This window comes from Crotalus tigris, unplaced genomic scaffold, assembly GCF_016545835.1.
Source record: "Crotalus tigris isolate CLP2741 ecotype Arizona unplaced genomic scaffold, ASM1654583v1 scf7180000017625.6296891, whole genome shotgun sequence".
NCBI lineage: Eukaryota > Metazoa > Chordata > Lepidosauria > Squamata > Viperidae > Crotalus > Crotalus tigris.
The window spans coordinates 6092837-6108800 of NW_024096520.1; the positions used below are offsets into that span (position 1 = coordinate 6092837).

At 36.2% G+C, this 15964-nt stretch overlaps 1 protein-coding gene across 5 annotated transcripts in view; it reads left to right on the plus strand.

The window, feature by feature from the left end:
• ITPR1 (inositol 1,4,5-trisphosphate receptor type 1) overlaps nt 1-15964 on the plus strand; it is a 253455-nt gene that overhangs the window by 101705 nt on the left and 135786 nt on the right. For all 5 annotated transcript variants that reach the window (XM_039334139.1, XM_039334135.1, XM_039334136.1 and 2 more), the window contains exons 4-10: nt 1034-1149; nt 6918-7004; nt 8902-9060; nt 9982-10080; nt 10220-10303; nt 10393-10539; nt 13069-13164. In XM_039334139.1, the coding sequence (XP_039190073.1) occupies nt 1034-1149; nt 6918-7004; nt 8902-9060; nt 9982-10080; nt 10220-10303; nt 10393-10539; nt 13069-13164 (788 nt within the window). The remainder of the gene's footprint in view (nt 1-1033; nt 1150-6917; nt 7005-8901; nt 9061-9981; nt 10081-10219; nt 10304-10392; nt 10540-13068; nt 13165-15964) is intronic.

Here is a 15964-nt window from a genome sequence, read left to right on the forward strand (position 1 = left end):
CCTGCTTGGATTGAGAGCTCAAATACTTATAACACCACAATTTTATGGGCTCTCTACCACTCTGATCCTCAGGCCTGATGGCTAAGCCAGGTCTTTAGACCTTTATGGAGGCCAGGAAGGCTTTCCATTGAGAATCTATGTTAAAGTTGTTAAGCAGATGTTGTGCAAATGCTAGTGGGGGCTTCCTAGCTTTGAGATTAACATTGTCACTGTTGTATGCTTCTTTGTAAGTTTGGTCATCTAGCACACAAAACCTTCATTCAAGTGTTCTTGTGATCTCTAATAAATTTCCACAACAAAATCACCTTTGTTTCTTTCTTTCATTTACCTTTAGTCCTGTTAACCAAAAGTTCTCAACGACATTTCTATGTTCCAATTTGAGAATTTCTTTAGTTATCAAGCCATAATCTTTGTACAAAAAGACACCATTTGAGTATTTGAATTACTTTTTAATATTCCAAAGGGCTTTATTTGTAATAACTTTTCAAATATTTTGAAAAGCATCCACATTACTTGTATCATTTAAGCTATTAATGTCTCTGTCATATAGAAGTTAAGCTTTGATTTAGAGTTAGAAAAAATGTTACTTTATTTCTCTGAGTCTATAAAAACTTTAGCAGAAACGAGAAACATTAAAAATACAAGACAATGCTAGATATTTTTCCCAATGTAAAGTGTTAAAAACTGTTAAAATGAATATCAGAGCTTTTAAAATGTAGTTTGGGGATCAGTACTTCACAAGCACTTCTACTTTATAATGTTTAATATAATTGAAGATTGACAAATATTTCAGTTCAAAATTGCCCAAGATAATTTAGAAATAATTTGCTTTATTATCTCAAAAAGTTGACAAAACTTTCCTTTCTTTAGGCTCACACACCATGGCTTAGTTTTCCTATTGTTTCATTCTGAGAACTTTTGATTTCCTGTGTCTTGTTTTAAATTGTTTCCTTAAACATAAAATGCACAGATCAATAGTAATAGCATGTATTAATAGTCACTGCAATAATCTTTTTCTTATACCTCTGTACAGACTGCCTTTTTAAATTATGCCCCATGAATCGCTATTCTGCACAGAAGCAGTTCTGGAAAGCTGCTAAACCAGGAGCTAATAGCACAACTGATGCGGTTTTGCTCAACAAACTACATGTGAGTATCTGCCCTGGAGTGACAATCTTCAAGCTGGTCTCAATCTAATTTCAGAGCTACCAATGTAGCATTAATTATTTGAAAAGAATATAGCACTGAATTTCAACTAAAGATTTGCAAAGGGAACTATTAACCTAGGTCAGGGATAGGCAACCTTGGCTCTTTTATGACTCGTGGACTTCAACTCCCAGCATGGCTGGCTCAGGAATTCAGGGAGTTGAAGTCCACGTGTCATAAAAGAGCCAAGGTTGCTTACCCCTGACCTAGGGTAATAAAGATAGATTTAAATATGTGTCTGTTATATTTTGAAAGGCGGATTTTATATTTGAGGCCAGATATTTATGTATTCTTATATTTTTGCAGCATGTAGATTCACATGACATGCTGAACTTTCTCTTTCCTTTCCTTCCCTCCCCCTCTATCCCATCCCACCCTGACTCAAACAGCATGACTCTGGGAGAGCATACAGCTCAAAATATCAAACAAACAAACAAACAATAAATAAATAAATAAAACTTGCCATCTCCCATTTAATTACAAAATATAACTATTATAAATATTAAATGGCAAACAAGCAATAAACCCAATAACCAAAATGGAACTTTTAGTTAACTGGCCCCTAATGTCCAGGGGAAGAGGCTGGTCTCACACGGTTTTCCTATATTGTGTGTTATATATTGGGGAGGGGGAAGGGTCTATTCAGAGAGCAAAGCCAATCACAGTTAAGTCCCATACAATGACAAGATTTAAAAGAAAGAATCAGGAGTGTGCCCTCTCTATAGGATCACTGTGGATTGGGGAGACGTTCTTAGAAGAAGACAGTCCCTCAAGTCCTATGAAATGTAGGCTTTAAAATTGATAACCAGCATTTTGAATTGCATCTGAAAGCCCACTGGAAGCTAGTGCACTCTATAGAATAGGGTGTTGCATGGGTCATTGCATTCAGAACCATCTGAAGCTTCTGGATAGTCTTCATGGGCAGCTCCATGTAGAATCTATTGCACTAGTTCAATCAGAAGTGACTAAGGCATGAGTGACCATGAACAGGTTCTCCTGGTCCAGGAATGGATACATCTGGTGCACAAGATGCACTTGGACAAAGCTGCTTTCCCCGGCCAAAGCTTTCACCTGCTTTTTGAACAGGAGTTGTGAATGCAGGGAAAAAAAACCCAGATTGCACCCAAGTCTCAGTAGGACAGAACCACTCCATTCCAAAGCAAAGAGCAAATCCCAGATGTGAATGTCTCCAAATCCTTAGCAGCTTACTCTTGGCAAGGTTGAATCACAACCCATTCCTCCTTGTCCAGACCTTCACTGGAAAAGAAGTTGACCACTTCATTGAATGGCTGAGGTCAAAGATGTAGAACTGAACATCATCCACATATTGAGAATACCATACCCCAAAATGACCAGTGGCTTCATGTAAATATTTTAAAAAGGGAGGATGGCAGAGCAGAGGCAAAGCAGGAGTCTTGGGCTTGACTACTTCCCTTGCACCAACACAGACTGGAACTGGCCTTGGAAGGAGAACCAAACAAAAGAGTGCCTTCCACTCCCACCCACCCCCTTTGCCTAATATAGTGTGCAAACCCAGAAAATGTGAAAAAATGAATAAACCATCATTGTGACTGGCTTATTTATTGAGTCTTATAAACCCAGCTAGTGTTCACTTTATCTGAAAAACAGAAAGCAAAACAAATATTTACGTTTGTACAAAATAGAAGTAGAAACAAACACGTATTTTAATCAATGAATTATTTAAAATTGCACTGTTCCACAGGGAACAATTTTTATTGTTTACTTTATATTCTTTTTTTATTGTTTTCAATATGTTGTGAGCCACCCAGAGTTGGCATCTGCAACATTTATTAATCGATGGGATAAATGAATTACCAGTAAATATCCCTTTTCTATATGTCTGGTCCTTCTGAGGAAGGAAAGAACCAAACTGAATCTAAAGAACCAGCATTACAGTGTGAGAAACTGGAAATGTGTAACTTCTATTGAGGGAAAGTAATTACAAATGATTTGATCCTTTATGTCAGATCAGTTCCTGGTATTAAAAATGCCTTTGGTTAATCTTGTAAACATTTCATGTGGTTACAGGAGATTAAGAACCTGTTCTTTTTAAAATTATTGTCCGGCAGTGCACACAGTCTCAGATGAATTGAAACCGAAGGATGTTTCAAAAATAGCTTGATGGGATCTAGGCTGGGTAAGAATACAAAACAGGCAAGCAAGCCCAAACAAGCATTTGGCTCTTAGCCATATTTAGCAGCACTAAGAAAAGGCGTCTGTGTGTGTGTGTGTGTGTGTGTGTGTGTGTGTGTGTGTGTGTGTGTAAGATTATTTGAAATGCTACCCGGTTCTTGGCCTGCAGCAGGCTAACCGAGTCTCTTTTGAACAGAGGAATGCAATAGAGAAAGTTCAGATAATACAGCGGTTGGTTTTTCATGAGTAATTTCTCCCAGTGTAAGGAGTACACAACATCTGGATGCAGAGTGTTCATTGAGGATCAAGGCTGTTTCCTGTCTTGGTACTTTTTCTTCCATGTGGTTTGAAGTAATCTGTAAAAAAATGTTCAACATGCATTTTTAGTCACGTGCATTTTTGGCTTGTGTATCTAATGGTGGAATTCAGGATCTTCTGCTGTAGATCAAGCTGCTAAGGGTCAGGTTATTTTAAACTAATACCATTTAAGGGATTTAGGAATCTAGGACGAGTTTTAACTGGAATACAAAATCATTTCTTCTTTTAACAAAGTGACACCTAGTGGCTGCTACATAGAATGATTCCTTTGCTTGTTCAAAAAAAAGGTACCAAAAATGACATCTTTATTAAAATAACGGAAATCATGCTACGACATCATCAACAACAACAGCAATGTAAAATGTGCACACTTTTTATTTAAAAATAAAATCTCAAGAGGATTTAATAATTTGAGGTAGACACACTACTTCAGGGTCTTCTAAAAATCAAGACAACAAGGAAACTAGAGAAAATAATTTGCATGTTGGTTGTATCAGGTTCCAGCGCCGACCCCACTGAAAAAAAAGTGACTTATGACCCTTTTTCACACTTATGACTGTTGTAGCACCCTCACGGTCAAGTGATCAATATTTGGATGATTTGCCACTGGCTCATATGTATGACGGTTGCCGTGTCCCAGGGCCATGTGATCAACTTTTGTGACCTTCTGACCAGCAAAGTCAGTGGAGAAGCTGGGATTCCCTTTACAACCATGTTACTAATTTAACAGCTGCAATGATTCACTTAACAACTATGGCCAGTAAAGTTTAAAATGGTTATTAAGTTATTAACTCACTTAATAACTGTCTTGCTTGACAATGGAAATTTTAGGCTAAATTGGGGTTGTAAGTCAAGGACTGCCTTTTTAGATCTATATTTCTTAAACTTTTTGCTCTAAAGATCCTTTCCCACTTTTAAAAATTATGGAAGAATCTCAAAAGAACTTTTGTTGTGTATAGCAATAGCGCCTAAAAACAGGACAAGAAGCAACGGATAGAAACTAATAAAGGAGAGAAGCAACCTAAAACTAGGGAGAAATTTCCTGACAGTTAGAACAATTAACCAGTGGAACAACCTGCCTCCAGAAGCTGTGAATGCTCCAACACTGGAAGTTTTTAAGAAGAGATTGGTCAGCCATTTGTCCGAAATGGTATAGGGTTTCCTGCCTGAGCAGGGGTTGGACTAGATGACCTCCAAGGTCCCTTGCACCTCTATTATTATTATTATTATTATTATTATTATTATTATTATTATTACTATTATTTAGATTGATTCTAAATTGAGCCCGACATTTATGTTGCTAAGTGAGAAATTTGTTAAGTGAGTTGGTCCCATTTTACGATTTGTCTTGCCATATTTATTAAGTGAATCACTGCAGGTATTAAGTTAGTAACATAGTTGTTAAGTGAATCTGGTTTCCCCATAGACCTTGCTTGTCAGAAGGTCACAAAAGGGGATCGCGCTGACCCCAGGACACTGCAACCATCATAAATATGAGCCAGTTGTCAAGCTTCTCAATGTAAATCACGTGGCTGTGGGAATGCTGCAACGGTCATAAATGTGACAAATGGTCGAAAGTCACTTTTTTCAGTGCCATTGTAACTTCGAGCAGTCACTAAATGAACTGTTTTAAGTCAAGGACTACCTTTATTTTGCCCCATAGTGCTTTACGGCATTCTCTGGGCAATTTAAAATGTCAGCATATTGCCCCCCCTCCCCAACAATCTGGATCCTCATTTTACCAATCTCAGAAGGATGGAAGGCTGAGTCAACCTTGAACCCTGTCAGGATCGAACTCTAGGCTATAGAAGTAAATGCCATTTTTCCTGTCCATCCTTTCTTTCCATTTGTATGGTGGCATTTAAAATATTCTTCCAAGACTGTATTGAATGTACATTATTTTCAGCAGCAGCTTGTGGTCAGCTTGTAGAACTGTACTTACTATATTAGTATCTAGCAGAAGAAAGATACCTTATTTCTAAAAATAGAGCTTTAATTTACTATAAAAATTTGCTGTACAGATTCTTGGGATTTTAATCTTTGTTTTTCTTCTGTGGTTCGTTTTTGTTCTTGAAATTAATTTAGATGTAATAACTTATTATTAAGTTCTTGTTTAATGTTGTACACCAGCCAACTTCAGGATTGGGCAGATTAGAAATATAATACGTAAATAATTATTTTGGATTTGTACTCTGTCCAAAACTTCAAATTCAGTCTGTGTTCATTGGAAGGAGTTCTAAAATAGGTTAGAATATTTTGGATTAATCCACATGCTTATATAGGCTATTTCATTTCTAATGTATCTTTTTAGTTGTATATGAGTAAATATGTAATAATGGTTCTGTCCTTATAGACTTATATAACCTGTTTTTTAAACCTCAGAACGAAAGTGAGGTTTAGAAAGAAATTTCACTTCTGTTTCTGATGTGAACCTGAATGTTAACCCTATCATCTATGTCTGATTTTTAGTACATGTGTCTTTGTTTCCTTTTATGTTTTTCTATCACTTTCCCCTGATTTCTACTTCCCTTTACTTCATCTTTATTCTTCATCTTTACATTTATTAAAATCCCAAAACCAATAAAAGGGACCAGTATTTCCAGCTTGGGTTGGAAAGCAATCAGTGGCAGGCATTTGAAAATATGAATGTCAAAAACTGGGAATGGAAGTGGCACAGCAATTAGAGTGCAGTACTGCAGGCCACTTTAGCTGACTGTGTTCAGCAGGTCAGCAGTTCAAATCTCACCAGCTCAAGGTTGACTCAGCTTTCCATCCTTCCGGGGTAGGTAAAATGAGGACCCAGCTTGTTGGGGGCAATGTAAATATATATATACATTGCTTACTGGTGTACACCGCTTAGAGAGTGCTTGCACTTAAAGCGGTATATAAGTCTCATAAATAAATAAATAAATAAATAAATAAATTACAATGGAACAGTCTAATTTTACCCAGCAACTGAAGCCTTGATACTTGTGAGCAGAATTGGATCCGTGGGAGTTTAGTCCTACTCTGAGGGGATTAATTACATTTAGAAGGTTTTAATTAGTCATGAGTTACAAGCATGAGTTCAGTGGGTGAACTCTAAGTTTTGATGAATTCAATTATGCAGTGATTTTTTGGGGGGTGAGGATGGGAATTGCAGTATTGTTTGTGACATCTTTTCATTTTAAAAAGCAACTGATTGCAGGTTTTCCCATCCTTGCTCACCAGTGAATCCTTTGTTTCTTTATTAAACTTAGCATGCTGCAGATTTGGAAAAAAAGCAGAATGAAACAGAAAATAGGAAGCTGCTTGGCACAGTTATCCAGTATGGTAATGTTATTCAGGTAAGCAGTAAATGTCTTCAGCAAGTCTTGTGTAGCACAGGTAATGTAAAATATTTTAAAACTAGCCGAGAGAAAAATGCAAAATGATATTTCTGAAGACATCCAGATTTAAAAATGCCTGTGGAAAACAAGAAAAAATAAATTAGTGTTGCTATCCTTATTTGATCAGAGACTATATCCTAGTTAGCAGTTTGGTCAGGATGAGAAACCTTTGGCTCTCTAGAGGTTGCTGACATCCAACAAACAGCCACTGCTTGTGTGACCAAAAATGAGAGATCTCATTCATTAACTTTTGGGATGTTACAGGTTTCCCCCACCATAAGTTAACTCTTCAGACTATGTCATCCTTAAACGACCTATTTCTGTCCTCTTAGAACAGTGGTTCTCAACCTGTGGGTCGGGACCCCATTTGGGGTCGAATGACCATTTCACGGGGGTCGCCAAACCACGCTGTCCGCCATTTTTTTTTCCTTTTCCCTAGCTATCCTACTTCCTCTTATTGGTGGCCACACCCACTTGGGGGTCACCACAATATGGGGAACTGTATTATGGGGTCAGGGCATTAGAAAGGTTGAGAACCACTGTCTTAGAAGCATTAAGATTCTGGGGGAGAGAGAGAGAGAGAGAGATCCTGTGATGATAGGAAGCACCCACTCCTACCTGCTGCCTTCCTTTGCCCCAGAGTAAGTTACTGGGTGTTGGCAATGAAGAAACAGAATTGTAACACACACAGAATTAGGGCTTTGGGGAGTGATCTGTTTGAACACCTGCAGGACAGCTAGGGGGATATGCCAGCTCGTCCAGACTCTTGGTCTGTTTCATCAAATAAATTGGCTACTAAACATTCAGGCTCCAGTGTCAGAATGTAGATTTGATTCTGCAGTGGCTGAAATGACATTGTGAGAGGGGGAGGGAGCTCCCAATTTTCTCATGTTTTTTTCTTTGGTAAAATTAATGTCTGTTAGAAGCTTTTTGAGATTATGGTTTTTCAAGTTCCAGGAGTTCTGGCTTTATTGATACAGGAAGACTGACTGGTGCTGGGGAGTTGAATTATTTCTCAGTGTCAACATCTAATAATAATAATAATAATAATAATAATAATAATAAAGTTGGAAGGGACTTTGGAGGTCATCTAGTCCAACCCCCTGCTCAAGCAGGAAACCCTATACCATTTCAGACAAATAGCTGTCCAGTCTCTTCTTAAAAACTTTCAGTGTTGGAGAATTCACCGCTTCTGGAGGCAGGTTGTTCATCTTCATCTTCATCATACTTCCATTATCCAAATATTAATTTAACACATTTAATTTAAACATTCTTTAATTACTTTGAGAGAGTCATATAGAGTACTGGCTTCAGTAACATAAAAAAATCGAATTTAAAGTTCTTGCTATGTCATGAAAATTGTTGGCAAATTGTTGGAGTGGAAGGTTTTAGGAAGAAAAAAAGCTGATAAACATATTAAACATCTGCTTGCCAAGTGCCATTTACCAACTATTCTGTATGTCTGATGTAACTATACAAGTCTTTAACAAACTTTTTCCTAAGGTGGAAAATATCGCTGGAACTATAGAAAATTGTGGGTAGAATGCTCAACTGCTGCATATCATTCTGCATTATAATATGAACAGTACAGGAATTTTAAAAGCATCAGTGAATTACATTTCCACTTCGAACAATAATCAGCTGCTAAGCTATGGTTTGGGTAACCATTGCTGCATATGCCACAATGCAATGATTTCTCACATTACCCCATTACTTATCTCCTAACCGCCATGTGCATTGTACTAAGCCAAAAGCAAACCAAATGATGATCTATACAAAATATCAATCTTCTGAATAATTATTGAAGTAGGCAGAATTATTTTAATTTGTTTAATTTGCTTTTCCTTCCTTCCAGCTTCTTCATTTAAAAAGCAACAAATATTTAACAGTAAACAAGAGACTTCCAGCTCTGCTAGAGAAGAATGCTATGAGAGTGACCCTAGATGAGGCTGGCAATGAAGGTTCCTGGTTTTATATACAACCCTTCTACAAACTGCGTTCTATAGGAGATAGTGTAAGTTTGCAGAACTGCCAGGGAAAATGGTTTGTAATATGAAATGTTAAGCGTTTTCTTCATCATTTACTTTCTTGTATTTAATTAAATCCATTGTTTACATAATGCAGTAATGCTTCTCTGTTCCGTCCTATGAAAACAATTGTGCATGAGAGAAAGAAAATTACTACAGAAACAAATGTTTTGAAAACAAACATTTTTAAAGAGTAGGACAGTAACTGTTTAGATTTGGAATGATTATGAAAATGATGTCATTCTATTCACTTAAGAATTCCTGTGTTGGATATTGTAGTTTATATCAATCCATCAATAATCATTTACTTATTACAATAAATATTAGCCTCAAGGCTTCATAGAACTCTTTTTGCTCTTTCTGTTCATGGCTGTCCAATGCACCACAAGCAATATTGATTTGTTATTTAATGCATTTAATTACTTGATTTATTAAATTCATTCAATTTATTTTAAGTCAGTTATTTGTGCCATGCTTCAGCAACTCGTTCAATTCATGTCTACCAAAAATTGTTATTGTGGTATATCAGAATCAAAATAGTACACTCAACTTTGCCAATCCCTGAAAGAATTATCAAGACTAAAGCTAGAGAGAGAATTCCATAAAATCTCTGTGTGTCACCATCCTCAAAGTATTCTCTCCAGTCAGCAGCTTCCTAATCTTAGAGGACAATTTCTAAAGACGATCTTGTTATATGAACAAAAGCACATGGAGGATGTCCTGAAGGGCATGGCTTAAATAATATTATTTTTACTTAAAATATTATTTTATTTTCTTAATACATTTGTTGCCCTAAATCTAATGATGTTCATTTCTAAATAAATTTGCAGCCATTTCCAGTGGTCATAGCTTTACACAACATTGCCTTTGTAATGGGATATAAATGAAATGGAATCCTTGTTTTTCAGGTGGTCATCGGGGACAAGGTTGTCTTAAACCCTGTTAATGCTGGCCAGCCTCTGCATGCCAGTAGCCATCAACTAGTGGATAATCCGGGCTGCAATGAGGTAAGTTAAGAGCTCATGAGAGTTAGAAAAAATTGATGCGCCATTTAGTTTTCCACATAAGTGTCAAGAGGGACAATTAATTGCAGATCATGTTATGTCTTTGTATACTTGTTTTATCTGTGGCATTCTTTTTTTATAGGTAAATTCCGTGAATTGCAATACAAGCTGGAAAATAGTTCTTTTTATGAAATGGAGTGACAATAAGGACGATATTTTAAAAGGAGTAAGTTGAAAAATGTATCTCATCACCACGCTTTTCACAAGAACACGACCCCGACATTTCTGTTGATTGATCTTTCATTGTCCTTACAGGGGGATGTGGTACGGTTGTTCCATGCAGAGCAGGAAAAATTTCTTACTTGTGATGAACATCGAAAGAAGCAACATGTTTTTCTGAGAACTACCGGGAGGCAGTCAGCCACATCTGCAACTAGCTCAAAAGCTCTGTGGGAAGTTGAGGTAAAGATGGGATTAAAAATAGCTAATGTGGCTTTGTAATGAATATTCCTACACTGAGCATTTCAAACCTTGATGAAAAGCTGGAAGCTGTGCTGAAACACAGATTGTATCATATTTCTAACATGGCAGGATTGTTTCATACAGAATACATAACCAAATAGGTTTTGCTCCAGGATGGATTAGGATGCTTCCAGTGAATAAAAGATCATCCAGATTTGAGTTTTGATTGTTTTCTTGGTGCTCTTTATTCTGCAGCTGGATGTTCACACAGTGTGTTGCTGTTGGGCAATGGAAAATAAAACATTGATGTCTTCCAAAGCAAATAATAGTGCTTCCTATTAATAGAAGTGGTTTTGCTTGAAATTATTTTAATTGTAATAAAACAAAATAGCATGTTTGTTTTCATACAATTATCTGATTTAAGATTCCACAAAGAAGACCACAACAATTAATCTTCTATGAATGCAGCCATGACAATTTCAGCTAGTATCACTATACTGTATGTTACAAAGAAATTCACCCTTTTATTATTTATATACTTTCTTCAAGAGGTTCTTGAAGAAGTCCACCAGAAATGGCATTTATTGCAAGAGAGAGCAACGTTTTAGGGCCATACAAATATTCATGAGAAATAGAAAGGGCTGTAACAATGGGACATTGTTACAAAAGAAGAGGCCATTTCACACAAATAGATCTAGTTTTTAGGACACTATATATCTGTGGCTTTTATTTGTTTGGTAGGAAACGTTGCTATCAGTTTCAGACAATTTGAATCACAGGGGTTGCAAAAGAAAAGTTATTCAGGGCCTGTTTGTGGTCTTGGGATCATAGATTACCTACATCTAGTTTATTGCTTTGTAATGTATGAAATATAGTTTTCAAATAACTTCTGGAATAGAATTCTTCCTATTCCATTTGATAGCAACTCTTATCTAATATTAGCAGAGTCTGTTCCTTCTTTAAAATCAACCACACAGTAGTTAACAGCCATCCTATGTATATCTACTGAAAAATTTCAAAGCCAACAGTCTTACTTCCAGATAACAGTGTATGGAATTGCAGCTATAGTCACCAGCTATTCCAAGCATATATTTGGAAAAAGCTATATAGTAGTGCACAGAATGGAACTCCCCTTTGTGTTTAACAATCTAGTATAAGAGATGAACTTTGACAAGACAAATGCTTTTAATAAAATTAACTTGCATATATTTTAATTTTGTTTTTTCTCTTTCAAGGGATATATTCTTTATTAAGACATATTTTGAGTAATCAATGTATTATCTTAGTCTTTTTCCATAAAATGATTGTATTGTTATAATAGATATATTGGAAATTAAAAGGTCATGTAAAGATAATTTCCCCATGCTAATATAGAAGTTGGAGCTATTTAGAACACAAGTGATAGCACAAACTGATTTCAAAACTAATGGAGGCATGTGCATGGTCATCTAATGAATATTTAACGATGTCTAGCAGTAGTGACATCAAAAGGTCTCGTACATCATGATGTAATCATGCAGATTACGTGCATTACAAATTTATATTATTTGCACAATGAATGTAATGTAATTTACCTCCTATGGATGTCCATGGACACATTTGTGTGAAGGAATTCTGTTGGTCTCATATATCAACATTTATCGATACCAACATATGTAAACAGATATTCTTCTTGTAGGAGCTCTGCACTGATAGAGTCTTTGCACAGACATATGGCAAACTATAAAGCTGATCATTTCCCCCTATGTCAATAAGTATTATGAGTGTTCTTATGAATATATATGTTATATCTCTGGGATCATTCAATAAACATTTCTTTTAAACAGATTGAAAAACTCACCCAACAAATATAACCAAATTTGTGCTTGTAAATGTTTCAATCTTTATCAAGCAGTTAAAAAAAAAAGTAAACTCCAAAGTGATTTTTGGTTTAATCAAATCCATAAAACACTACATTAACAGTTCTGAGTTCGGTAGAATCCCGTAATACCTAGCTGTTTGCAAGAGACTACATAAATGTCAGCTTTTGCCATCTAGTTATATGCACAAATCCCCACTGCTTTCCAGCATATATATGGATAATCTCAAGATCTTTCCTTGGTCTAGAGAAAATTTTTAGCAGTCTGGATTCAGCATCAGTTATTTATAATGTCTTCCACTGTCCATGGGACATCAATTTGCCACTCCTTATTGAAAGCAACTAGGCACAATTATTGAATATTTTTGATTTAGAAAATATACTTTCTCAGCACATTTTTCATCTAGATTTTTCATAGAGAAATATGTTATAAATAAGTTGAAGTAACCAGTCATTTTTTGGATGAGTCTTATTATTCCCCTTTGTTTTCTAGCTAATGTTTTGTAGCTAACTTAAATAACACCTTGTTTTGTCATTCCCTTTTCATTTTTTTCTAAATTATTATTTTAGCCATTTTGTTGACAACCCTATCTGCTTAAGGAGAAATGACAAATACTATTCAGAAACGCAGTTCTCAAGAATTCTCAGAAAGTATTATTGTTACTTTATAGGTAGTACAACATGATCCTTGCCGTGGTGGTGCAGGCTATTGGAATAGCCTTTTTCGGTTTAAACATCTTGCTACCGGACATTATTTAGCAGCTGAGGTATGTATCACAGGAAAACTGCTTACGAAACTTTTTCTCTAACAACCTGATTTCTTACGTTCAAGTTACAGATACATTTACCAGGTAACCATCAAGAGTTGCAAACAATTAGAAAGCTGATATGTTATTTGGAAAAATCAAATACCAGTCAATACCACTGGCATTTATTTGGAAGAAATTGTGAAGATGTGCTAAAATCTATGCCAATTACTTTTTGTTACTACTGTTTGGATACACCTTCTATTAATAGAAACCAGTATTGAAAAAAATGGTCACATCTTTCCACTAAATGAATGAATTGAGATATTTACATATCCCGTATAATTTTGCTGATAACTTGTTTTTGAAATGATCTTACATGTCTCATGGATTTTTCCTTTCAATCTTTTTGGGTGTTTGCTTTGATTTTTATGAGTGAATTACGTAGCATGGAGCTTCCTAAGTGTGTAATATTTATATAACAAATATATTTTGCTACAGTACTTAGATTTTGAGAAGGGGAAGTCCAGTTGGCTTTTTTCTTCTTTTTATCTGCTTGTGATTCTCTTTTGTCAGATAAATCCTAACTATATGGAAGCTAAGCAGGAATGTCAGTCTTCAGTAAGTATAGGGAAGAGAACCCTCAATCAAAAAGTGTTCACCAATGTTCAAATTACTGGGATAACAGGAAGGGAGGCTGTTAATGGAATCTATGTGCTCCATCTCCTGTCTCTGAATTTTGGTCTAATTATGGCCTTTGTGTGCCCTTTCAGTTTCTAATGTAATGATGTAACGGGCAAGTCCCTACTGATTGTCCAGCAATTTGAACACTGCTTCTGGTATGATATTTACTGGGAAGCAGGGAGACAAATGAAGGCTGCAAATGATATAAAGGAAAGATTCTTCATAGTGTTACAATGCTAAGTATTGTGATTAATGGATATTGAAAACTAGGCTATAATAATTTTAGACACTTAGGCAAGCAAATTTTTGTTTATTCTGGTCACTTTAAATTATATCAACTTCTGAGCAATCTTTATCTTTTTTAAGTAGAAGGATTATCCATGGGGCATAAGCACTTAAAAAAAATACTTTACAAATTTGTACTGTGTAGTATGTATATGAAAGAGCTACTGTATTTCAGATAATAATCTCCTGTTGGAACATTGGGATGTTGAGAAGAAAGACGGTATTGCAACTTTAATTCAGGAGGATCATCTGGAATTTTACAGAAACTATTTGTAGTTTCTCTTTGTTTATACACAACAAATCTCAGATTCTTTGCTATCAGGAAATGCCAAGGCTTACAAAAAATGTTAGTGGAAAGCAAGAAAAGCAAATAAGAGATTGTTGGTTTTATTTGTTTTTTTATCCTTCACTCTACAATCCCATGAAAACTGCCCCAGAGAGGAAGAGTATTGCATTAGAGCAGAGGTTCTTCACCTTTTTGAACGAATCGCCCCCTTGAGCCAATGAGGAAGTTGTCATCGCTCCCCTCCCCCAACATAACCTCTCAATCACAGCATAGGAAATAATTCTTCGATTTATGCAAACACTTTTTTTGTTTTCTTTAAAATTGTCCTCAGGACATATCGATGCAAATAATTTATTTCCAGTCTTTTTCCCATATCTCCCATATTCTGGCCATGGCGCGCCACTGTATGGGTAGAGGCTGCTGCGCAACACGCATGAAGATAAGCAATGCGTATTCACATATGTACGGCGTTCTGTACTAAGCTAGCTGGAGGAACATTTGAAAACACAATTCAATCCACTAAGAGCGAGCGATCTGATGTTTTTGTATGACAGATATACAGCGATTCACTGTACGAAAAAGTCTCAAAAGTGTCCCCAAATCCTCTCGCTCCATCGCCCCCATATTGCCCCCTTTTTGTTCCTTCACCCCCCACGTCACCCCTTTTCGTTCCATCGCCCCCTTGAAAAATGAAATCGTCCCCCTGGGGGGCAATATCGCCCAGGTTAAGAACCACTGCATTAGAGCACCATAAGAAGGGTGGGAATTGATGAATATTTCTTTTCCCCTCATTCCACCAGCAGAATGGGGCTTTGTTCATGGGAAATCTGATTGACATCCCTAGGAAAGTGAATAGAATGCTGCTGATTATCATCATTTAACCTATTTGGTAAATCCAGAAAAGATTGAATAGGTGACCAATGTAGATGAACAAACACAGTCTTCATAAGCTGTTTCGTGAGAGAAGAAGCTAAAATGGTCATATTTGCCCACGTATTATTTTGATATGGTTATAGTGACAACGTATCCAAATCTAATTAATTTCATAAAAGATTATACTGTTGGTACTTGGATGAATGAGCACCAGGAAACTTCTAGGCCAGTGATAGGCAACCTTGGCTCTTTTATGACACGTGGACTTCAACTCCCAGAATTCCTGAGCCAGCCATGCTGGGAGTTGAAGTCCATGAGTCATAAAAGAGCCAAGGTTGCCTACCCCTATTCTAGGCTGTTGATTATAATCTAAATTGAATAAACACCTATAAAATAGTAATGGCAAAGTACATCTGCACTTTTCCCAAGAAAATTATTCTTGGTTAGTTACCAGGAATCAGGTTTGATGGTAAAGGAGATTTTTCATGTAGAAAAATACTTCAGTACCCTTATGATGAAAAATCAATAACTCTTGGACAACAAATCAAATCAACAAATGGTTATTTATTGCACAAAACCTATCATGGAAAAGTATCTTCTATCAAACTGCCATTTTTCATTACTTGCTTTCATCCACCAGAGGGCAAAATTAGAGTAAGATAAATGTAAAGGTATCCTTCAAATTGAACAATC